General features: G+C 59.1%; 1 protein-coding gene across 8 annotated transcripts in view; it reads right to left on the reverse strand.

The window, feature by feature from the left end:
- Positions 1–22,624, reverse strand: part of HVCN1 (hydrogen voltage gated channel 1) — a 32,526-nt gene extending 9,902 nt beyond the window's left edge. The window contains exons 1-5 of one of the 8 annotated variants that reach the window (XM_008272227.4): positions 22,423–22,622; positions 22,076–22,158; positions 17,646–17,685; positions 2,377–2,415; positions 466–747 (exon numbers count right to left, since the gene is read on the reverse strand). In XM_008272227.4, coding sequence (XP_008270449.1) covers positions 466–747; positions 2,377–2,415; positions 17,646–17,666 — 342 coding nt within the window. In that variant the 5' untranslated portion in view covers positions 17,667–17,685; positions 22,076–22,158; positions 22,423–22,622. Of the gene's footprint in view, positions 1–465; positions 748–2,376; positions 2,416–8,514; positions 8,993–15,086; positions 15,109–17,645; positions 17,686–22,075; positions 22,159–22,422 lie in introns of those variants that run through there. The other 7 variants (XM_017349524.3, XM_008272226.4, XM_008272231.4 and 4 more) reach the window with 7 other exon arrangements.
- Between the last annotated feature and the right edge of the window lie 2,501 nt (positions 22,625–25,125).

Here is a 25,125-nt window from a genome sequence, read left to right on the forward strand (position 1 = left end):
GTGTCTGCACAGGGTTGTGCAGTCATCACCGACCCCGAGTTCCAGAACGTTCCCCTCGTGGAAACCCTGCACCCGGAAGCACTGCCTTCCCACGCCTCCCTCCCGCCGCCTGTGGCATCCGCCAGTCTCCCTGCGTCTGCCTGGCTTCGTGTGGCCCGGGCACTGCGTGCCCAGAACCGGGATCGTGCCTGGCTTCGCTGTGCAGCCCGTCTTCAAGGCTCAGCCGCGGGGAGCGAGGGCCCAGGCCGAATCATCCTGCACTGCACGGATGGACGTCCTGTCTGTCCCCTGAGCCCTCGACGGGCCCTTCCCTCGCTGCTGCCTGTGATCACTTCCCCTGACGACACGGGCTGTGCCCATGGCACGTGGCAGGTGCTTGGTCAACACCACCAGTGGAACGAACGAGGCCGGGTGCCCACCCTGGCCGGCCCCGCCCGGGGCATCTCGGGCCTCTGCCCCACCTACCTGAAACCTGTGCGAGCTGAAGAGCTTCCTCAGGGAGCTCCTGAAGTCGGGAGGGGGCCGGGGCGCAGGGGCGGGGGCGGCCTCGGGGTCTGCAGCTCCGCCCTCCTCGCCGGAAGCCTGTGCAGCAGGCGGCTGCTCCTCGTCCTCCTCGTCGTCCTCCTCGTTCTCCCATTTCTTGTAGTTGACATTCCAGCTGTGGTAGTCGTCCCCCACCACGGTGAAATGTCTCAGGAACTTGCTCATCCTCTCGCCAGGGCCCACCTTGGCCCTGCGGCTGACGGCCTGGAGGGGTGGCGACAGGGGGCGAGCACGTCAGGCGGGCAGTCCTCGCACCCCCGGGAGTGGGGGGCCCAGACCGGGCAGGGCGGCGGCAGTGAGGACGGCCCCTGGGCGCTCGGAGCACCAGGCGAGCAGAGGCCGTGAGGTCACGGTGGTTTCTCGTGCTTTTATTTTTGGCAGCCAGAGTCTCTGTGTCGGTGAGGCAACAGGAAACCCCAGCCCCCCCAGGCCCGTCTCTGTGGTCTGGTTGGCAGTAACCAACAGAATCTGTCCTGTGGCCCAGTCACAAACACCCACGACAGACCCGTGGGCAGGCACCGGAAGAGCCACCCATCACTCCTGAAAGCCGGAGGTGAGAGTGAGCGGGCGGAGGGAGGGGAAAGACAAAAGTAAAAGTACCCAGAGTTCCACAGGGACGTGCCGAGACCCCCACCGTGCACTGCAGGCCCGCCTGACAGGTGAGCGGCAAACGAACTTTTTCCAAGGTTCAGCCACTGCTACTTTAAATACACGGACGGTCGTTTAAAGAGAGCTGACCTCAAGGCAAGAGCAAACAGTCCAGCTTTGCCCAACTCACTCTCCCGGATGCCGAGTACATCAAACAGTAAGATAACAAAGCTCCTGGGTTTGAGAGTAGGCAAGATGTTGGGGTGAACAGGAAGAGAGGACCCCGACAGCCCCGGGTCCCTGTGGGAAGGCGGAGGGGTGCTGGCGGCTGCCCTGACCAATGGGAGAAGGCTGGGGCGGCCAGGCCAGGCCATCCGGCTTCTCCAACAGAGGAGACAACCTGATCCCTGCCCACCCCCCCACCCCCCGCCCCGCACAATCCATTTCCCACCCATTAATGTGTAAAAGCAGATTTTTAAAAATCTTTTAAAGACATAGAAGAAAATACAGGCAGAATCCTGACCCTAGGATGGAGGGAGGATTGCTTAAAGCAACATACAAAGTACAAAACAGATCTGAGTGCATAGAAATTAATAGCTTTTACACAACACACACTCACACACACACAACCCTGCACAGTGACTGCACACCGCTGACTGGGAGTAGACATTTACGATGTAGTTAACAGACAAAACTTCTATCTGGAATATATACCGAGCAATCTTACACACGGAAAAGAAAAACTCCACGGGAAACTGGGCACTGAATATGAACAGGCCGAGATGCGGAAGCTTAGCAGGACCCAGGCAAGCGGGGGCTGAGGTACCCATCACCCATCTCGTCACTCCTAAGGAGTATGGGACCGAGCCTGGGTGAGGGACGCGATGGGGCACTCTGAATTCAGAAGGGACAGACACGGCGCCCGCCTGGGCTTACCTTCCTCAGTGAACCAGTGACCGGGTGCTGGATCGGGCCCAGAGAGAAACCTGCCCACACGTGCTCACACAGGTGACAGTGCAGGAGCGTTCACTGCAGACAGTCACCCCCACGGCGGCCCGGAGTGGCCCGGACCTTGTCTACTGCCGTGATGGACGCTAGACAGCGACAGCTCTGCCCCTCCCTCACCCGTGCCACCCGCCAGCCCCGGCTCAGAGCTCGGAGCAGCACGGGGCATCCCTTCCCTTTCTTCCAAGACCGCTTCCTCAGCCCGGGGCCGCCACGCTCCCTGCCTGGATCCCCGCCTACCTCCATGGTCGCGTCTTGGCCGTGTCCTCTGCTGGCTCCCTTAGGAAGAAGGCCACACAGTTAGGTTTCGGAATTCCCAAGGCTTGGTGCCCTGAGCACCTCTCCCCCTCCAGGACCTCAGCACACAGCTTTCAAAACCATTTCTATGTCGAAGATGCTCCAATACTACCTCCACCCCCACCCCTCGCCCGAACCCTGCGCGCATCGGCACCCTCAGGTATTCCCCAGCTGTCACATGGCCAGCACAGCCAAAGCCACATCAGTCCTGCGTCCCCTGAAGCTGCCCCACCTCAGCTGGTAGCACTTCATTTTTCCTCTTCCGTGGGTCAAAAACTTGGGTGTCAGTCTTGATCTTTCTCTCCTTCAGACTCTCCCTGTCACTAAATTCTGCTGGCTTTGCCTTGAACCCACGTTCCAGAAAAGACAGCTTCTCCCATGTCCGCTGCAAGTCCCTGGTCCAGTGTCTGGCCATCCCCGACCCGGGTTACTGCAGCTGCCTCCTGCCAGTCCCAGCAGCCGTCCTCTATACACGAACCACAACAAGCTTCCTAAAACCTAAGTGAGGGGCTGGCGCGTTAAGCCGCTGCTGCCTGCAACACCAACATCCCACACTGGAGTGCTGGTTCGAGTCCTGGCGATCCTGCTCCCTGCTAATGCGCTCGGGAAAGCAGAAGAAGATGGCCCGAGTGCCTGGGCCCCTGCACCCACGTGGGAGACCCGGACAGAGTTCTAGGCTCCTCGTTTTAGCTGGCTCAGCCCCGGGCCATTGTGGCCATTTGGGGAATGAACCAGTGGATGGAAGATCTCTTTCTCCGCAACTCTGCCTTTCAAATAAATCTTTAAAAAATAAATGAGATCACATCATGTCCTTGCTTAAAAGCTTCAAATGGTCTTTCTGCACACTCAGCCCCTCTCCCTGGAATTCTCTTCTGGAGATATCGACTTGGGGCGCAGCCTCACAGAGGACAGAGCCTGCTCAAACCCTCTCCCTCCTTAACGACCTGCTGCCAACGCCCCGCCTCGCTCGCCCTCCACCTGCTGCTTCCTGCTCCCGGACACGGTCTGCTCGCGACCTCCCAGTCGGCTCTCAGCCCACGAGCAGACCTGCTACAATTGGACACCGGTGTGTAGGGCAGTGCCCCGCACGTCACAGGCGCTCAGAGCCACTCAAATGTCTGGTGAGTGAACGTAGCAGTGTGGATTTATCTTGAAAAATACGCTGAGCGTAAAAGGGAGATAATGGAAGAACAGGAGCAACGCAACACCATTCAAACAGAATTCTAAAAGCCACGGAAAATATTTCTATGTGTTATTTTTGGAGCGTATGAAAACACGAGTGTAAACACAAAAAAGAATGATATTTCTGTGGCTGGCCAAGACAGAGTAACTGGTACCGGACTGTTCCTCCTGCCATCCATTTTTTAAAAACTGAATAAAATACACAAAGCTGTGGTCCCTGAGAGAGGGACCATCACCATCACCCTGGCTTTCTGGACTGTGGAGGGAAGGTTCGTGGTGCAGGGGCTACGAGGCCCCCTCCCTCAGATATCTGCACAGCAGTGTGCTGGAAAAAGCTAAGAGAAGGAGCCCAAAAAAATGGGCCCGGGGTGGGGGTCAGCGTTGTGGCACAGTGGGTTAAAGCTGCCACCTGTGACCCAGCGTCCTGTGAGAGCACTGGTTCAAGTCCTGGCTGCTTCACTTCTGGCCAGCTCCCTGCTAATGCACCCGGGAAAGCAGAAGATGGCCCAAGTGCTTGAGCTCTTGCCACTCACATGGGAGACCTGGATGGAGCTCCAGGCTCCTGGCTTCGGCCTGCCCCTACCCTGGCCGTTGTGGCCATTTGGCGAGTGAACCAGCAGATGGAAGGACCCCCCCCCCCCATTTCTATCTCTATTCCCCTAACTCTGCCTTTCAAATCAATACACCTTTTTTGTTTAAATGGACTTTGGTTGAGTCCTAGGCTGTACATGTGCAGAGCAAGACTTGCCGAGGCAGAGGCAAATCTAACTTTCAGAAAAAAGAACTCTTGGAGACTGTGGGCTGAAAAATACTAGAAATGACGGAAAATTGGATGAATGTGTGCCCTTCCAATAGCCAGAGTAGAGCATCTTCTTCAATTCTTTTTTTTTTTTTTTTTTTTTTTTTTTTTTTTTTTTTTGACAGGCAGAGTGGACAGTGAGAGAGAGAGACAGAGAGAGAAAGGTCTTCCTTTGCCGTTGGTTCACCCTCCAATGGCCGCTGCCGCCAGTGCACTGCAGCCGGCGCACCACATTGATCTGAAGCCAGGAGCCAGGTGCTTCTCCTGGTCTCCCATGGGGTGCAGGGCCCAAGCACTTGGGCCATCCTCCACTGCACTCCCTGGCCACAGCAGAGAGCTGGCCTGGAAGAGGGGCAACCGGGACAGAATCCGGTGCCCCGACCGGGACTAGAACCCAGGGTGCCAGCGCCGCAGGCGGAGGATTAGCCTATTGAGCCGTGGCGCCGGCCTCTTCTTCAATTCTTGTTGAACTCAGTACAAATTCCAGGACAGCCTCCCCTTACGAGAGATCTAACCTAGCCCTCCAGTAAAGGCTACCTTAGACTCATCCCAACAAACCTTAAAAACATCAAGCTGATCTGCAAGTACATTAACTGTTTAGAACAAAACTCAGTACTCTGTTAGGGAAGACAACAAAATACACTAAACAACAGAATGAGTAGCATCTAGCATACAATAACAATGACTAGACTGGGGCTGGCATTATGGCACTGTGGGTTAAGCATTGTGCTTGCAAGGCTGGCATCCCACGTGAGTATTGGTCCAAGCCCCAGCTGCTCAGCTAAAGCATCGGAAGATGGCCCAAGTGCTTGGGTCACTGCCACCCACGTGGGAGACCCAGATGGAGTTCCTGGCTCCTGGCTTTGGCCCAGTCCTAGTCATTGTGGCCATTTTTGGGCAGTGACCCAGTGGGTGGAAGATCTCTGTCTCTTCCTCTGCCTTTCAAAACAAAATAAATAAATGAATCTTTAAAAAAAATTAACAAAGTAGAAAAAATATGGTCTACCAGCAGTAAGAAAAACCAGCTGACAGAAGATCCAGAATGGAGACATTCGGCAGACCAGCAGTGACTGAAAAGTCGGTATTACAAATGCATGCGAGGATTTCAAGGAAAATGAACTTAATAAGGAAACAAAGACTCTCAACAGAGAAATGGAAACTATATAAAAACATTCAAGGGGTCGGCGCTGTGGCATAGTGGGTAAAGCTGCTGCCAGTTCGAGTCCCGACTGCTCCACTTCTGATCCAGCTCTCTGCTAAGGCCTGGGAAAGCAGCAGAAGATGGCTCAAGCCCTTGGGCCCCTGCACCCACGGGGGAGACCCAGAGGCAGCTCCTGGCCTCGGATCAGCCCAGCTCTGGCCATTGTGGTTATTTGGGGGAGTGAACCAGCAGGTAGAAGATCTTCCTCTGTGAGTGTGTGTGTGTGATTCTGCCTTTCAAATAAATAAACAACCTTTACAAAAGAGAAAAATGATATGACATGGGTACGCTTGAACCAGAAAGTAGGCATGACCAAAAACTCCTAGACAGGCTAAGAGCTGATAAGATACGGCAGGGAGAAAAAAAAAAAAAAAAAAAAAAAAGGTGTGTGGATTTAAAGGAACAGAAACACTCAGGAGACAGGGAGGGAAAAAGGCTGCAAGGCAAACTGAGCAGAGCCTTGGGGACAGCGAGCCGCCCAACACGTGCGCCAGAAACAGCAAAGGCGAAGACAGAGATTACAGGGAGAAAACACGGGAGGGAATAACGGCCAAAAAACTTTCCAAATCGGATGGAAAAATACACACCTGTCGACCCAAGGACCTGCAGACCAGTGAGCACGGAGCAGGAAAAACACAGACAAGAAAAGAGCGCACCAGGAGGAGACACTGATTCCCGTGGGGAGGTGGGGGGAGGGACCCGGGGGGAGGCGGTTGTGTTCGCTCAAGTGCTTGATCTCCGGCTGAGAAACAGGTTTTTCAGTGATGGAAAGGCCTGGGGAAAATACGACAAAATGCTCACAGTCGCCACTTCGATGGCGATACCTTCCAGCATTTGATGGTATCTTGGTTCTTTTATATTTTTACATTTCTCCAAGTAGAATTAAAAAGTCTCCATCCGCGCGCCGCGGGCACATGCTCAGACTTTTGTAAAACAGATTTCAGAAACTCAGAAAGGACGCAGGCTCCACCACCACGAGCTAGGCGGACGCCCCTCCGTCAGCAGCCTGCAGAGCCGGGGCCTGCAGTGAGCTTGGGAGGAGGGCGCAAGCCCCGCGGCTCCCAGGCCACCGTCCTCCTCAAATGTCTGCTCCAAGCAGCCCAGCTCCTGCATGAGCCTCCTCGAACCCCTGCGTCTTCCAGCTAAGGGCCCTGGGCAAGGTCGTGGGGGATGCCGGGAGGAGTGGAGTGGCGTTCCCGAGCGCTGGGTCCAGGAACCCGGCTGTCCCGGCTCCAGGCTGCTTCCTCTGCCCAGCGCCCTCTGTGGCATGGGTCCCTCAGGAGCCCCAGATTGGAGATCTCCCCCAACACTCAGAGATCCAAGGGGACTGTGTCTCCTGGGGGCACCTGCAGCCTGCTGCCTTCCGGTTCTTTCTTCTGCCAGGAGCCCAGGTCCTGTCTCCATCCCCCTTCTCACCTCCACAGTTTATTTCCACCTCCGCCACCAGCCCTATCCTCTCCCGAGGAGTCTGCTCCAACCTGGGTGTTCACAGTGTCTCCCGAGGGCTTCCTGGACCCTCACAGAGACCACGTGATGGCCTCCTGCTTTGCCCTCGCCATGCCTTTTTGTCTGTGGATACGTCTCAGCCCCTTCCCGTAGCGTACACAGCCTGCGGGGCCTGGCTTCTCCCTCCCCCACCTGCTCGCCACACCCCAGCCTTGCCTGCTACCCTCTGATGCTCAGCCCCAGCCTGGAACACTCTTCTCCCCACTTGGAGCGTGGCTCACTCTTACTCACGCTCAAAGCCTCAGCCGAGACGTCCCATGCACACAGGGGCCTCCTGGACCCTAGAATCTCATTCAGACCCCTCCCAGCTCTGTGACTGTCTCTCATATAACTTTTTTTCAGAGAGAAAGGGAAGGAGGGAGGGAGGGAGGGAGAGAGAGAGAGAGAGAGATATGAATCTTCCATCTGCTGATTCACTCCCTAAATGCCCACAACAGCCAGGGCTGGGCCAGGCTGAAGCCAGGAGCCTAGAACTCCATCCAAGTCTCCCATAGGGGGTGGCAGGAACTCAAGGACTTAGGTCATCACCTGCTGCCTCTTGGGGTGTGCGTGATCAGGAAGCTGGAATCAGGAGTGGAGGTGGGACTCGAACCCAGGACCTCCAATACGGGAGGTGGCGTCCATAGGGCCACTGTCGTCTCCGCCCTCTGCTTGCTCCCTCCTTATTCAGTCTTCCTTCAAGGCCCTTGTCACGGTTGCGGACCAGAAGTCACTGTGAGGTCACTTCCCTCCGCTCTCCTCCCAAGTGAGGGCAGGATGTGTGTCCCCAGAGCGCCATGAGACCCGTGTGGCGACAGAAGCCCCCCGTGCACCTGTCGGCTGGGGATACTGGTTCCCCACCTCCCACACGGGGCCACGATTTCCCCCTGAAAACCCCTGGCCCGCAGACAGGAGCCACCCAAGCTCTCGCTCAGCACCGTGGGAGCCTCGGGGCAAAAAAAAAAATATATATATATATGTATTTGTAGTGCGTGCATCCCACAGCAGGGCCAGCCTCCGAAACCACGGGGGCCGCTCACAAAGCAGCTTTCAGTAATTAGGGATGAAAATATTTATGGCACCCAGCAGAGCAGAAAACAATTCTGGTTTTAAGTCAAGAGGCTGTCACGCCACATGCAGGAAAGTTCCAGAAACGGGCAGACACGTAGCTGATCACACAGGCCTTGTGGCCTCGGCCACTCCCCGGCCCCGGCCCTCGTGGAAAGACTGACTCAGTGGGCCTTGCGAGCATCCTGCTGGTGCCCAGCCTGGGGCAGCCCCCCCAGGCTGGCTGCTGTGACCCCCTAATGGCAGCGAACTTCCTGTCCCGCAGCCTCCCCAGCCTCTGGCTGCCCTGCGCCGGGAAACTCCGGGACCCCAACCCACATCCCCCCACCCCCACCCCGCTGCTCACCTCCGTCTCCCCCCAGCTCCTGCCCCGCCAGCACTAGAGCGCGCGTCACTCTGTCCCAGGACCCCGCAGAGCCTTGCCTGCCTCCTGCTCGTCTTCCGGGTCTCACGCTTGGCTGTTACGTCCCCCGGTGGGGCAGGCCTCTCTTTCGCCCCCTCCCCAGCTAGGGGAGGCCCCCATCTGTCCACAGGCAGGCCACAGCTGGCCAGCACCAGCGTCCCCGCCTATTTTAGGGAGGCTCGGTAAACACTGAATAAATAAATAGATAACACAAAACTCGCAGGGGCTGCCCCTGCAGGGAAACACTCGCTGCCTCCTCTTTCACGCGTGGCAGGATTCCCACCAGAACGACGGCTTCCTGGCAGAGAGGGGCTGGCGCAGGAACAGCCCCGGGCGGGAGAGGCCCGCGTCCTCTCGGGCCTGACGTGGGCTCTGAAGGCGCCTGCTCTGTGCACGGATGCCAACGACTGCAGAGAAGGAAGCTCCGAAGAAGTCCGGGAGACTCCACTTCCTGTTCCCTTCCAGAGCGACTCTGGCGGACCTAATTTAACCCCAAACTCCGACCCCGGGACCCAACAGTCGCCACCTACTCACACCTCCCAAGTCCAGGCCACCACCAAGGGGTCTTTGAGGGGAGCAACTTGTCCCAAGTCGCTCTCTGTTGCAAAATGCAAGAACCAGGGTCTTCTCCAACTCCCACCCCCCAGGGCTGTGTGCCCTGGAGGCCGTTCTAAAGAACACACAGCTGAGAGAGAGCCAGGCAGCTGGTGACCAGAGATGGCCTGCCACCACGGTACTGTGGGCTGAACTGTGCCCCGTCCCCCGCCCCCCCAGCCACATCCACCTGGAAGCCCACCCTGTGACTAACTGGGACTATGCAGGGAAAACGAGCCACAGATCGTGAGGTGAAATCACCCTGCAGCCAGGAGGAGGAAGGTCAAGGTCAAGGCCAAGGTCCCGAGAAGGAGACAGAGCAGAGTGGGAGCAGCTAGGGTGGCTGGCAGCAGCCGGACCTGGGAGAGCGGCAGGGAGCCTCCCGGAGGAGCCAGCCCAGCCCTGCACGCCAGACTTGTGGCCGCCAGAACCCAGCGTCAGCCCTGCTGCTGTGCGCCAGCTGCCTGCGGGAGTCCCAGGAGACGACACAGCGGCCATGCGGCCGCCACAGGCCCCGGGTCCGTCCTGGCCTTGCTTCTCCAGAGCACACAAGGTGACCCGGTCGAGGTCTGCAGCACACCGCCGGCCCCTGCCCTGGCTCCAAACTCACAGCAACCCCGAGACGTGTGCAGGGTGGGGCAGGGCAGGCCCTTACGTCCACTCTGCAGGAGGGAAACTGAGGCCTGGGGAGGAAAGACCACTTGGCCAAGTCACGCCGCGTCACTGTCAGGAACAGGTGACAGGAGTAGGGCACTCCTGGACTTCCTGGAGCCCACAGTAACAGGCAGACCATAGGTGGGCAGTGAAGGGCAATTTCATTTTTAAGATTTATTTCATCTACTCGAGAGGGAGAGGGAGTAGGGAAAAGAGAGAGAGGGTGGGAAAGACAGAGGGTGGGAGAGGGAGAGAGAGAGGCAGGGAGAGAGGAAAGAGAGAGAGATCTATCCACTTGGTTCACTTCCCAAATATCTGCAAGGGATGGGGCTGGGCCAGGTTGAAGCCAGGAACCAGGAACTTCATTCCTGGTCTCCCATGTGGGTGGCAGAGGCCTAAGCACTAGGGGCATCTTCCACTGCCTTCCCAGGGAGCTGGATCAGAAGCTGAGTAGCAAGAACTCAAACCAGTGTTTGCAACCGCAGCTTAACCTGCCGAGCCACAACGCTGGCCTTTTCATTTAGAAAAAAAATATGGAAGTTTATTTGTACTTGGAAGGCAGTGTGACAGCGAGGGAGGACGAGAGAGACACCTACACAGAGGGAAATAAGAGATTCTCCGTCTATGGGTTCACTCCCCAAATGGCTACAACAGCCAGGGCTGGGCCAGGCTGAAGCCAGGAGCTCGGAACTCCATCTGGGTCTCCCACACGGGTGGCAGGGGCCCAAGCACCTGTGCCACCACCTGCTGTTTCTCAGGATGCATCAGCAGGAAGCTGGATCAGAAGCAGAGTAGCCGGCCCTGGAGCGAGGCACTGTGATACGGGTCACAATTCCCACCCGCTTCTCTCATCTTTTGAACGAGTAGCTGAGTTTTTGTGAGGTGCCAGGCATAGGAACAGTCAGCCCTACAGCAGTTTCTACTAAAACATGGAGCTGACAGGAGACCCCTAGCCGACAGGAGATCCTGGATGTGCACCGTGCCCACCGCAACGCTGCTGCTGCGGCAGCCCCTGTAAGCACAGCCTCAAAGCACCCTCACACAGCACAGTGAACTCCCAGCACTGCTGTTCACCAGGCGGCACCTGCACGGACAGCACCTGTACGGACAGCACCTGTACAAACCGACTTTGACCTCTGGCTGCAGGAAAACCGGCAAAACCAACAACCCTAAGCAAAGAGTTCTTTGGGGAGAGAAGCTTGCCACCGTTATCCATTAGGCAGCACCATGAGAAACGGCCATGGTAGGAGTGAGCCTGCAGAAAATGGAGTAGGGAATAAAATATTTAGGAGGAGAGGAGAGGGAAGGAACCAATATGTACATCATTGGAGTCCCAGGATAAGAAAAACAAAACACGGGCCAGTGTTGCGCCTCAGTGTGTCAAACCACCTGTGACAACACCAGCATCCCATATGGGCGCCGGTTCGAATCCCGGCTGCTCCACTTCTGATCCAGCTCCTTGCTGGTGTGCCTGGAAAAGCAGCGGAAGATGGCCCAAGTTCTTGGGTCTCATGTCACCCACGTGGGAGACCCAGATAAAATTCCAGGCTCTTGGCTTCCAACTGGCCTGGCCCTGGGTGTTATGGCCATTTGCGCAGTGAACCAGCAGACGGAAGCTCTCTCTTTCTGTAATTCTGCCTTTCAAATAAACAAAGAAATCTTTAAAAAAGAAAGAAAAGCAAGATGGGGGCAGGTGTTGTGCACAACAGGTTAGGCTGCCACCTGGGACACCCACAGCCTGTATCACAATGCCCGGCTCGAGTCCTGGTAACTCTGGGCTTCTGACCCAACTTCCCACTAATGCGCCTGGGAAACAGATGATGGCCTGAGTGCCGGGGGCCCGGCCACCCACACAGGACAAACAGACCGAGTTCTGGGGTCCTGGCTTGAGCCTGGCCCAGCTCCTGCTGATGTGGGCGTTTAGGATCTTCCAGTGGATGGAAAATCGCCTCCACCCACCACCCAGTAAATTTTAATTAAACAAAACAAAACCCCCAAGTAGGTGACAGAGCCGCCGGGAACTCAAGTCTACCAGGCTCATCCGTTCCAAGATGCTCACCCAGCAGAAAAGCCAAGAACGTGGGCGTAAGAGGGGGTGGAGGTGCCGGGACGCAGTCTCTCTCTTAGCTGACGGTGAGGCAGAGGCCTCCCCATGTGCAACCATGGACTGGCTCCCGGGTCTCCCCAGGCAGGGGTGCTCGACACACCTGGGCAGGGGCAGGGGGGCTGTCCCCAGTCCTGGCCTGCCTCCCCTCCCATCTCTGCCTCTCCACAGTCGAGCAGTCCGCTTCCCCCACCCTCTGTCCCCACCCTGGCCAAGCCACCTCTGACTTGCAGGATGTCCCAGCTCCTTCCACCTCGCCCCTGTGAGTCTGCATTCTCTATGAGCAGCCAGAGACCACGCCCTGCCCCGCACAGAGAACGGTGCTCGGGGTCCCACGGTTCCCTGCCAGGATCTGCTCACTGGGACCGCGCTGTGGGTACAGCTGTGATTCACGCAGAGTACCTGCCTTCCAGGGAGTCTGGGTCTTCAGTGCCAGGCAGCAGGCCCGGATGTGACAGGATCCCCCTCCCCCCCGACCCCCGTGAAGACCCTGGGTGCCACCTGGGGTGGACTTCACAGGTCTGGTCACAGCTGACGCTGGAGGACATCCGTGTGTCCTGTGTGAGCGCACGGAGGGGACACGGGCAGCCTGCACCTGCTCTCTGCCAACTTCACCTGTGCGCACTTGCCCTTTGCCAAAGTCTTGGCCATGGCTACCCCTGCAGGCGGGGTCCCAGGAGTCTTTCGGGAGAGGCAGCAACCCTGGGGTGGACGTGGGGACGCCCGGCGTACTCTCTTATTTTCAAGTCTCCTTCGCTCTTAAAAATAAAAACCGAGGGGCTGGTGTTGCGGTGCAGGTCAAACCACAGCCTGCAACAACGGCATCACACACGAGTTCGAGTCCCCATGGCTCCACTTCCAATCCGGCTCCCTGCTAATGCGCCTGGGAAAGCAGCAGAGCTTGGGCCCCTGCCACTCATGTGGGAGACTCAGATGGAGCTCCAGGCTCCTGGCTTTGGGTCTGGTCCAGCGCCTTGGGGAAGTAAATCAGCACGTGGAATATCTGATTTTCAAGTAAATAAGATGAATCTTCTATAATACACACACACACACACACACAGAGACATGCGCACGCATGTCCGAGCACCTGGCAGAGGTCCAGCCCTGCCATCTACCCAGCGTCACCATCTTCCCCTGCTCTCTGGCCTCACAGCCACCATTCGGCCTTCTGACCCTGGTAAGGCTCCTTCAACTTCAGGGCCTTCGCAGGGCAACTTCCTCTGCCTGGAACGCGCTCTCACTTCAATCTGTCGTCCATGGCCTTGTCCTCCCTCCTTCAGTCCCCTCCAGCCATCCGGCCAGGCCTCCCCACGGCACACGTCCCTGCAGGGCCACAGGCTGGGCGGGGCTGAGCTCATGCTGTGGCCACAGCACGCACCTGGAGCGTGGGCCGGCGCCCGGGGTGGGCTGCGGGGACAGCACGGGCAGGCAGCCGACGCCCAGCAGTGGCCACTCCCCAGCACCTCTCCTCTCCCCGGGGCTTTCTCGTTCTGAGGAATGGCTATTTTTAAAATCAGGGAAGTCTCTAAATAAGCGTAGCCACTTTTCCTTCTCTAGAGCGGGGAGGAAGTTTGAGCTGCACATAAACAACTGGGCTGGCCAGCTTGGGTGGCAGGGGCTGAGGAGCCTGAAAGGAGCCTAGGGCCCCCACACCAGTGCTCCCCGACTTTACCCCCTTTTCCTGACGGGCCAGTGCACCTGCCGAGCACGGGGCAGAGCGGGCATTGTCTCTGTCCCCGCCTCACTTGCTGTTCTCCAAGCTGCACGGGACAGGAACTGGGCACAGAGAGGCCCAGCGACTCGCCCCAGGTCACGCAGACAGTGAGAAGCAGAGCCAGGAGCCCCAGGCTGGCTGTCAGGCCTTGTGGCACCCCCTCACCCCCCACCTCCAAGCTCTGCACTGGCTCACGGCTGGCGAGGCGCACGCTTGGCGGGCCGCAGCGCTCCATGGTAAGAAACCCAGCGTTTGACATCCTGCTCCTCGGGCTCACCGACACGTACGCTGCATAACCGACACTGGAGTGGCTGTGCGCGGAACACCCCAGCAGTCCTTGTTTCTGCTATGGCAAAGGCTGACGGCTGCCCACTAAGCAGATTTCCAGACACACCAAGGGGCTGAGTTTGAAAGACATGGGTGAGGGGGCACAGGCCCTTGACAACTGGTGAGCACAGCTCCACAGTCTGCGACATCAGCCAGCTGAGCCAGGGGCAGAGCTGGGCTATGTCTTACGAAAGCATAGAAAAAAAAAAAAAGGTTCCCCAGCTACAACGGAGGCGCTGCCACCAGTGCAACTCAGTTGCGCCAGCCCATGTCTCAGCGACGCGGGCATGAGCTGCGGACATGACCGCGGATCGGCGTTCAGACGCCCCTCTCCCCTGCCCCGCTCTGCAGAGGGAGACCTCGCTCAGCCCAGGGAGCCAGCAGCTCATGGCCCCGCTGCACACTGCAGTCGCCTGGACGCTTTGAAGAGCTCAGATTCAGAGCCAGTCGGTCTGGGTGCTCAGCTCAGGAGAGGTGGCACCGGAGACACAGGAGAGCTGCACCTGGAGCAGGAGGGGCGGCGAGGCCAGGTGTAGGTGCACCTGCCAAGGCTGCCAAGGTGCAGACCCCGGGGTTGGGGGAGATGCAGTGTGAGGGAGAGAGCCACGCTGCAGAGGGGGCCTACTGCACATGCTCAGAGAGGCACGGAGGGCCAGGCAGGGACTCCGAGCAGGGCAGATGTCCATGGCCAGCAGGGCGCCCGTGGATCAGGTGTGCACCGAGCTAAGCACCACCCCCAACTCCCAGCTTCTCCTCTACTCAGATGACTGGAACTGGACAGCGAACAGGCTCTCAAAGCAACCCCACGGCAAAATCTCAGACCACGGCGGGCTCTCGAAGGTCCAAAGTCCCACAAAGTCTGTGAACCGGGAGAGGTATACTGGCCTCAGCTGGCCCTGGCCCCTCTGCCCAGGCCCTGGCAGTGCCACCCAGGTCAGCCTGCGGGTGGTGACCAACAGGCGCCTGCCTTGGGACTTCCCTGAGGTTGGCTCTGTGCTTTGCCTGCTGTTCCTGGGGCCTGGCACAGGCCTCTGACAAGGCCCCAACCCTGGGACTGTCCCTGCACCTCCCAGCTTCACTGGGACCCATCAGACGCACGTGGACACCCCCAGTCCGCCTCACCTGCTGCCACTCGCGCCAGCAACCAGAACTCAACCCCACACCTGCTTCTTCCTGTGCTCCTACGGCAAAAACCGGAGCTGAAACAGCACCTTGATAAAGACCCAGGGTTCCCAGATGTCCTCCCAGGCTGCACGCAGCCCCGGCGTTCTCTCCCCAGCCGCACGCGTTACACCTGTGCCTTTACAAGCCGTCTGGCGGGCTGACGACCCACTGGGCTCCGACCGTTCCTCACATCTACAGCTTCATCGCCAGCTCGGAGGCCTCGCCTGCACACCTCGGAGCCCCGGCGGTGCCCAACGGCGGCCCCCTCTGCCAAGTCCATCCTGCCACGGGCCTTGCGTGCATCTACAAGCCAGGGCGTCCAACGTGGGAAGAATCAGGGTGCGGGGTTGGGCTCATTTCCACCAGGGGGCCTCTCCCTCCCGCTGGGGCTGGGGCCAGGCTTCAACGCCAGCACTTTTCTCGCCTTGGTCCACACTGCCCGATTTTGTCCAGGGCAGCTACGAGGGCTGACACCCCTGACGCGCATGGGATGGGGAGGGGCAGTGGCCTTCCACGTCCACCATGTGCATTTGTGGTTCACCCCACTGAACAGGCAAATAAAGGCCAAGCATGAATGGCTTCCATCAGTGTCTCTTTGATGCCGACTTCAGTTCTGACAGCTGCTGGAGTCACCATCATTATCATCCCAGAGTCCTAGTGACCCTCCCCCTGCCTCCTAGGACTCCGCCCCCTCCCCTGAACTGCTAGCCCCGCCCCACACAGCCCACAGACCACGCTAGCAGCTCCGAGGGAACCCCGAACTTCCTCCACAGCCAGTACACTCCCCACATCTGCGCCTAGAGATCAGGGACAGGGTCAGTGCTGTTGGGACAGCTGCGTGGCCCAAGGGGCAGAGCATCCGCTCTGAGCCAGGCCAAGGCACAATCCCCGTTTCTGTCACTTGCCAGCCCCTGATCTTGGGCAAGTGGCTTTTCCTCTCTGCGGTTTGAAGATGTGAAAGGCAGAGTGATACAGAGAGAGAGACAGATCTTCCACCCGCTGGTTCCTTTCCCAAATGCTGGCAATGACCCTGGCTGCACCAGGCCAAAGTCAGGAGCCTGGAACTCCATCCGGGTCTCCCACGTGGGAGGCAGGGACCCCAGTACTTGAGCCCTCGCCTGCAGTCTTTGGGCACGTGAGCAGGAAGCACTCACATGTTCAAGGTTCAAGTCCCAGACACTCAGACATGTGACGTAAGTGGCCCCGGTGCAGCTACACCTGCTCGGCACAGCAGCCAAGCCCCAAGACACTTGACTTGTAACAGCGGCGACAAGGAGGAGCCTGAAGGGGCCAGCATCCGCCTGGGGTTGAGACCACTGTGTCACCGATCTTCCCTGGACAACCTTCTGGTCCTCCTGTTCCAGGTAAGAACTGAGGCTCGGGTGGTCATCAAAATGCAGAGCTGGGAGGGGAGGAGCCTCACGCAGCATCAGCTGCCTGCAGGTTCGGCGACCCCTTCTGAAGCTGTTCACCTTTGTGACTTTCAACACGGCCTGGGCGTTACGGCTCAGTGAGCTAAGCTGCAGCTTAGGACACCAGCAGCCCGTATCGGAGAGCCTGGGACCCAGTCCTAGTCGCTCCACTTCTGACCCAGCACCCCTTCTAATGCAACCTGGGAGGCAGCAGATGGCCCAAGTTCTTGGGTCCCTGCCACCCATGTAGGAGACCCAGATGGAGTTGCTGGCTTGGTCCAGCCTTGGTTGTTGTGTGCACTTAGGGAATGAACCAAGAGATGGAAGATCCTTTTTTTTTTTTTTAAGATTCATTTATCTGAAAGGTAGAATTAGAGAGAGAGAAAGAGAGAGCGTGATTTTCCATTGGTCAGTTTACTCCCCAGATGACTGCACCAGCTGGAGCTGGGCCAATCCGAAGCTAGGAGCCAGGAGCTTCTTCCAGGTCTCCCACTCAGGTGCAGGGGCCCAAGCACTTGGGCCATCTTCTACTGCTTTCCTAGGCCATAGCAGAGAGCTGGATAGGAAGTGGAGCAGCCAGGACTCAAACCAGCGCCCATACTGAATGCTGGCACTGCAGGCGGCGGCTTTACCCACTATGCCACAGTGTTGGCCCCGAAGATCTGTATTTCAAATAAATAAAAATAGGAGCCAGGGTTGTGGCACAGCTGGCTAGGCTGCCGCCTACGATGCTAGCATCCCATATGAGAACAAGTTCAAGTCCCAGCTGCTCCGCTTCTGATTCAACTCCCTGCTAACATGCCTGGGAAAGCAGGAAAAATGGCCCAAGTGCTTGGATCCCTGCCACCCACGTGGGAGACGTGGCTGGGGTTCCAGGCTCCTGGCTTCGGCTCGGCCCAGCCCCAGCCGTTGCAGCATTTGCATAGTGAACCAGCAGATGGAAAACCTCCATCACTTTGCCTTTCAAATAAATAAATAAGTAAATACATAAATAAATAAATCTTAAACACTTCAGCGTGGCAGAAACATTCTCACTGTCCTGCGCGAGACACCGAGCAAGATGACCTGGGTGGTCCCTGGACGCCACCCTAGCACAGGCTTTTACCTTTTCATCCCAGGCGGCCATGTTCTCGCTGTCTCTGGATCTGGAAAACAAGGAAACATCTGTCCAGCTCTGTCCTCCTGCCGCCCCACGCCCTGGGCGGGCTCTGCCGTCCCTGCTTTGCAGCCGTGAGGTACCCGAGTTGCATGAGTGTCTGAAGGCTGCACCCAGCTCCACATGTGTGCAGAAGGACACCCTGGGTGTGGACCCAAAGGAACTGCAGACAGGCAAACAGAACCCCCACAGCCCCGAGTGTCCCAGCAGGCCAACGGAACCCCACCCCCATCCCAGGTGTCCCAGCAGGCCAAAGGAACCCCACCCCCACCCCTAGTGTCCCAGCAGGCCAACGGAACCCCACCCCCACCCCTAGTGTCCCAGCAGGCCAACGGAACCCCACCCCCACCCCTAGTGTCCCAGCAGGCCAACGGAACCCCACCCCCACCCCTAGTGTCCCAGCAGGCCAACGGAACCCCACCCCCACCCCTAGTGTCCCAGCAGGCCAACGGAACCCCACCCCCACCCCTAGTGTCCCAGCAGGCCAACGGAACCCCACCCCCACCCCAGGTGTCCCAGCAGGCAAACAGGACCCCACCCCCACCCCTAGTGTCCTAGCAGGCCAACGGAACCCCCTACTGCCCCGAGTGTCCCAGCAGGCCAACAGAATCTCCCACCGCTCCGAGTGTCCCAGCCAGCCAGACAAGCAGCCCAAGCGAGGAGGGGGTGCACAAAGCTGACCTAGACAAAGGAGCTGAGTCAGGAAAGGAATGCAGACTCATGCACGCCGTGGCGTGGGCACCGACGGACATCAACCGCACAGAAGACGTTGGCTATCACGGGATTCTGACATGCAATGTCTAGAATCGGCCAACCCGAGACAGAAAGGAGGTGGGCAGCTGCCAGGGTCAGAGAGAAGGGAGGAGGCGGGGAGGGGCTGCTCAGTGGGCACGGGGTTGGTAACAATGCTCTCTCTGGAGGGCAGGCGTTCAGCCCTGCGGTTCGGCGACACACTGGTTAAGATGCCTGCACCCACAGTGGAGTGCCGAGCACTGCACCCGGCTCCCGACGCCAACTCCCCGCTTATGCAGGCCCCGGGAGGCAGCAGTGAGGATTCAAGAGACTGTTCCTGCCGCCCGCGTTGCATCAGCCAATCCCAGCCACCGCAGGCGCTTGGAGAGAGAGCCAGTGGACAGACCTGGCTCTCCCTGTCACTCTCTCTGTCAAGTAAATGAAATAAAGCTTCAAAAAATTAACAAAGTGGTTGATTTGGGGGCAGGAGTTTGTCCTAGCACTTAAGATCCTGGGTTGGAGTCCTGGGTGAGCTCCTGACTCCAGCTTCCTGCTTATGCAGACCCTGGGAGGCAGCAGGCGAGGGCGCAGCACTCGGACCCCAGCCATCCACCAGGGAAACCAGACCGGAGTTCCCGGCTCTTCGCTTCTGCCAGGCCCAGCCCTGCCCAGTGTCAAGTCTGTTTCTAAGTACGAAACCATAAATGGTTTGTCCACCTTACATCATGGGAATTTCATGCCAATTAGGAGACACACACACACACACAGAGTAAGGTGTCCGGGTTGCCCTGAGAAGCAGCACACAGCACAGGGCAGGCACGGGGCCCGCTCAGAGCTTTGTACACGCCTCTGGGGGGCCTGCTGTCCGGCCTTCGGTGGGCACAGCAGTCAGCAACAGCACAGAGTGTACAGCGCGACCCCTCCTGCGGGACACAAACCCCCAGTCTGCAAGGACACGGCCCAGCCCTGCGCAGCGGTTCTTGGGCCCGAAAGGGGAGAGATGTGGGGTTGGGGGTGGGCCGAGGAGAGATGTGGGGGTGGGGGTGGGCTGGGTATCTTCCTTCTCTTTTTGCTATGGAAACTTTGAACTTCACCGTGACTGCATGACTTCTAAAAATTCTCTTGAACACAGGCGACACGTGCGAGTGGTAAGAAGCTTAGATCCGCCTGGTGTCCCCGTGCCCGCCCTCCCGGAGCGCTCCACGCTTCACACCCGTCTGCTGCCCCCAGGTTTCTCCTCCCAGGAATGTGAGCCCCCGCTTCTCTCCCTTCAGGGTGGAGTAACACACTCCCTCCCTGCACGCCCCATGCTAGTCTCTGCAACCTGCGTGGTCATTCCCTGTGTGGAGGAAGGAACACTGCACCTGTGACTGAGCAGGTGGGCCCCGGGCAATCAGGAGGGGGCGGGAGAATCAGGAATCATGGAAGCAGAGGCTGGAGCCACAGGGTGACCCAAGATCTGCGTTGATTGATGGTTTGCAAGATAAAACGAGGAGCGTGTAGTCTCTGCAGGCTGGCGCAGGCGGCCCACAGGTTGTCCCCGAGAGCCACCCCCCCACCCCAGCAATCCAGCCAGGACCACACCTGGAGGGTGGCCCACGGAGACGGACCTCGGACTTCAATTAACAAGCGCCTCGCTGTTTTAAGCCACCAAGGTCGTCTGTTGCGGCGATCACAGGGGAGTGACACAGGGCACGCCTTGCCACAGCGCTGCAGGAGTCCCCGCAGCAGCATGAGTTCTACGAGCGAACAATATTGAGGCGGCTTCCGGGCCTCTTCCAGCCCCAAGAGCTCAGCGGCTGACCCTGCAAGCCCTGTGTTACTTTGATAAGCAAGAAAATCTAAAATATTACAATTCTGAAAAAAAGTCACAAAGACTTAAAAAAAGCGTTCATCCTCTGCGCCCTGGTCTGGAGCCAAGGGTGCACGGGACTTTCAAAGAGTTTCTTGCTGGTTGGCTGACAGAGCAGCTTCGGAAGCCAGCAGAATTTAGCTCTGTGCTCGCCAGCGGCCCCCTGGGGCCCACACCCTGCTCTCACAAGGAGGGCTCGAGTGGAACCATCACCGCAAGTGGAGGCGAAAGGGAGAATTAAGGTGGCTTGGAGACTTCCTTCCTCCCCCAGACAGGAAATAGACCCAGCACACGGAGAGAAGCAGCCAACCTCACCAATTCAAGCAGCCGCCTTTCCCATTAACCTATCCTGGGGGAAAAAAAAAAGCCCCAAAAGATAAAACCCCATGTGCACAGGGCTGTGGCCAGCTGCTCTGTGGGAGCATGGGAGTGGCAAGGCCTGCACTACGACCACGCCCTTGACCTCAACACCTCACTCAGGAAACCAGATGCAAAGACAGCAGCTCAAACCTGCGCGGTATGGACAACCACGCTGGCGGCTAAGCTGGAGAAAAGCTGCGCAGGGCAGTGGCCGAAAGCGATGATTGTGCCCAGGTCCATGCGGAGGTGCAAGGCCACGGGGAAGCGACGAGGGCACACGTGCATGCAAGGCTGGCAGTGCCCGTGCTGCTCACTCGATCCCAGGGAAATGCAGGGCTGAGGACAAAGGCCAGGGTGCTGGTGGGCAGACGGCTCCACCAAGGAAACATGTGGACAAGACCATATCCCCCGGGGCGAAAGGCAAACAGAGTAGTGGGCCTGGGCCGGGCGGGTGGTCAGGATGACCTCCTAGTGCCCAGGGCACAAGCAGACTCCGGGGCTAAGCCTTCCCGGGAAAGGGGAGAGCACGGGCCCGGGCCCTGAGAGCGCCGAGAACTTCGCAGAAGCAGCAGGCTGAGGAGCAAGAGGGCCGTGGACACCTGAGGCAACGCCGAGGACGTGAAGACGGCCGGGGGCGCCAGGAGAGGACGGGGCCTGGGCTTGGGGTTTCAGGGGAGACGCGGAGCGGTGGCCAGGTCTGGGATATGCTTAGGGCAGGACTTCCGGTCCATGGGCTATGACAGAGGCTGAGGAGGCGTGAAGCTGATGGCTCCCGGGGTTTCGGGCCTGTGTGACCAGGAAGCAGCAGGTGCGGGGGCCAGAGCGGTCTGGACTTCCCCCTCCTGGCGAAGCCCATGGCCACAGAGGGCTTCGAGGCTGCAGGCCAGTTCTGGGGTTGTGCAAGCCTCACCTCAAAGGTTGCCAAAGCCCGGCAGGAGCAGCTCTCACCGGGGGAGTCGGGGTGGGGGGTGGGGTGGGGGGAGAAGTTGCTACCCCCCAGCCTGGAATTGTTCAAGCAGCTTCTAGAGGCTGACTGTCCAGAAGTCCTGCACACCTCGGAGGGCCTGGGCCAAGCTGGGCTTCAGGGGCTGCAGCCCGTGCAGGGCCGGGAGGGGCTCTCGAGGGGGCGCGGCTGGGCTAAGCCTTCACACTCTGCCGGGCAAGGCAGGCACCACGCTGAGCCCCACGGGACAGACAGAGAAGCCGGGGGGCCGTGCAGGCGGTCTCACGCCCCGCGTGCAGGAGCCCTGCACCCCGTAGAGGTGCCAGGGCCAGGCTGAGGGGCTCCAGGGAGGAATCGCTGCCCCTGTGCCTCCAACCCACCCTCCAGTTCCTCAGGGTCCCTCTCCAGGGGAGAGCCGCTGGGGCCCCAGCCCTACCTCCCGCCCCCTGAGCCCCTGCGGTCTCCCTGGAGGATGCCGGGGTTCCCACGGACCTGGTGTTGGAGTTGGCTCTGCCTCCTGCGGCTGTGCGACCCAAGCCAAGTGGCCTGGCCACTCTGGGTGCTGGTTTCTTCACCTGTGAGAGGGAGACGGCCAGGGCCCTACCTCACCTGCTGCTGCCGCGGCGTGCCAGGAGGAGCCGAGGGCACCTGGCCCAGAGCACCACTCAGCTTCCCGGGGCAGGTCCGGGGCCGAGGGGCGCCCTCCCCTGGGCAGCGCTGGGCCGCCCTACAACCAGGGCAACAGGGGCCGGGGGTCCTGCCGGGACCACGCAGCCCTGGGAGGGTGGGGCTGGGGGCTGGGAGAGGGGGCGCGCCGACCCCGGGCCCGGAGCACTTACCCTGCGCCCGCCCGCCCGCGGCCACCGAAGCGACTGCGAGACGGCGCCGCCCGCCCACTCGCCCGCCCCTTCCTCCCGGCTCCTCCCCGCCCGCGTCTCGGCCTGGGCTCCGACTGGGTCTCCTGCGCGGTCCTTGACCTCCTGCGGAGCGCCCCTGTGCCCGGGCCCTCCCGCTGTCCCGCGCTGGACAAAGGTCCCGCTGCGGGAGGGGTCGTGGGAGCCCCAGGGAAGGGGTGGGAGGAGGCGGCCACTTCCTGCTCCGGCCGTCACCCCCGCCAACGCACACACGGGGTGGGGGGCAGGGCCTGGCCCCCAGCCCTGCTGCCTGGCGGGAGGAGAGTACTTACCCCTGCAGAAAGCCGGCCATCCTGGGAGCCTGGAGGTGAAGAAGGGGTGCCCCAAGGGACCCGCCCCCCACTGACCGCTAGAAATCAGTCCTGCTCACCCCTTGTCCTGCACGTGGCCCTCTGTTCCTGCTTTGCTGGGGGTAACAAGTGACCACACACGGAGCAGACCGACTGCGCCATGTCCCTCCTCGCTCCGCCTTCTAACTTCCTCCTATAAGGACCCCTGTGACTGCATGGGATCCCCTGCGGAGCCCGGCCACTCTCCCCACCGCAGGGGCCCTAAGGTGGTCACACCAGCCGCGTCCACTTCAGGCGACAGGCTCACAGCGGGCTCCCTGCGCAGGGGCCTCCTTCTGCCCCCCAGAGGGAGGCGCTTCTCCTCACTCCCCTCCTCGAGGTCTCTGTAGGCCACAGGCTTTCTCAAAGGCCTTTTGGTCGCCTCTCCTGACTCCCTAAGGCGGAGGCGGAGGCGGAGTCGGTCCAGCCTGCAATTCATTTCAAGCTCTCCTCCTCCCTCAGGGTCATGGGGTCCCCTGCACTCAGTCTCCTGCTCGCCTCCTCCTGCCCCGGCTCGGCCTGCCTGGTGCTAGGGTGCACAGGTGTGGCCTCCACAGGTGCCGCTCGGGCACGGCCGGGGGCTTCTTCCTATGAGACAGGAGCAGCCCCTGTTCTCAGAGCTCCCACGGCAGATGGGGAGTGAGAGCCATGATCTCAGGACAGGGTAACCTGTGGCCCCAGAGGGAATGCAGGAGGTCCACAAACCTGGGAGGGAAACACGCTCACCTTTATTCTAGGTAACTCCAGTGGACACCTAGGATTCCATTCAATCGTTGTTGTTTTTGTTTATTTGAAAGGCAGAGTTACAGAGAGACACAGGCTGGGGGCGGTGGGGGGAAGACAGATCTTCCACCCACTGGTTCATTCCCCAAATAACTGTGATGGCCAGGGCTGAGCTGGGCCGAAGCCAGGAGCCAGGAGCTTCTTTCAGGTCTCCTGTGTGGGTACAGGGGCCCTAGCATTTGGACCACCTCCGCTGCTCTCCCAGGTGCATTAGCAGGGAGTTGGATCAGAAGTGGAGCAGCCGGGATATGAACTGGTGCTCATATGGGATGCTGGTGTTTAAGGTGGCAGCTTAACCCAGTATACCACATGCAGGCCCCAATTTTTCATTTATTTATTTAAAAATTTTTTGTGTGCAATTTTCTGTGACATACTATTTCAAAAAGAGATTTATTTTATTTTTTTATTTTATTTATTTTTTTGACAGGCAGAGTGGACAGTGAGAGAGAGAGACAGAGAGAAAGGTCTTCCTTTGCCGTTGGTTCACCCTCCAATGGCCGCCGCGGCCGGCGCGCTGCGGCCGGCGCACCGCGCTGATCCGATGGCAGGAGCCAGGAGCCAGGTGCTTTTCCTGGTCTCCCATGGGGTGCAGGGCCCAAGCACCTGGGCCATCCTCCACTGCACTCCCTGGCCACAGCAGAGAGCTGGCCTGGAAGAGGGGCAACCGGGACAGAATCCTGCGCCCCGACCGGGACTAGAACCTGGTGTGCCGGCGCCGCTAGGCGGAGGATTAGCCTAGTGAGCCACGGCGCCGGCCGAAAGAGATTTATTTTTGAAAAGATTTATTTATTTGAAAGAGTTACACAGAGCCAACTCCACGGCTCACTAGGCTAATCCTCCGCCTGCGGCGCTGGCACCCCGGGTTCTAGTTCCGGTTGGGGCGCCAGATTCTGTCCCAGTTGCCCCTCTTCCAGGCCAGCTCTCTGCTGTGGCCCGGGAGTGCAGTGGAGGATGGCCCAAGTGCTTGGGCCCTGCACCTGTATGGGAGACCAGGAGGAAGCACCTGGCTCCTGGCTTTGGATTGGCTCAGCGCCGGCCACAGCGGCCATCTGGGGGGTGAGCCAATGGAAGGAAGACCTTTCTCTCTGTCTCTCTCTCTCTCACTGTCTAACTCTGCTTGTAAAAAAAAAAAAGAAAGAAAGAAAGAAAGGAAAGAAGGAAGGAAGAAAGAAAGAGTTACACAGAGAGAGGCGAGGCAGAGAGAGAGAAAAAGGTCTTCTATCCCATGGTTCACTCCCCAATTGGCCGCACTGCTGGAGCTGGGTGAATCTGAAGCCAGGAGCTTCTTCTGGGTCTCCCACATGGGTGCAGGGGCCCAAGGACTTGGCCATCTTCTACTGCTTTCCCAGGCCACAGCAGAGAGCTGGATTGGAAGTGGAGCAGCTGGGTCTTGAACCAGAGGCCATATGGTAAGCCGGTGCTTCAGGCCAGGGCATTAACCTGCTATGCCACAGTGCCAGCCCCAACAGGCCCCAAATTTTTAAAAGACACTGGGGCTGGCACTGTGGCATAGCAG

The sequence above is a fragment of the Oryctolagus cuniculus genome, chromosome 21 (assembly GCF_964237555.1).
Source record: "Oryctolagus cuniculus chromosome 21, mOryCun1.1, whole genome shotgun sequence".
NCBI classification, from domain to species: domain Eukaryota; kingdom Metazoa; phylum Chordata; class Mammalia; order Lagomorpha; family Leporidae; genus Oryctolagus; species Oryctolagus cuniculus.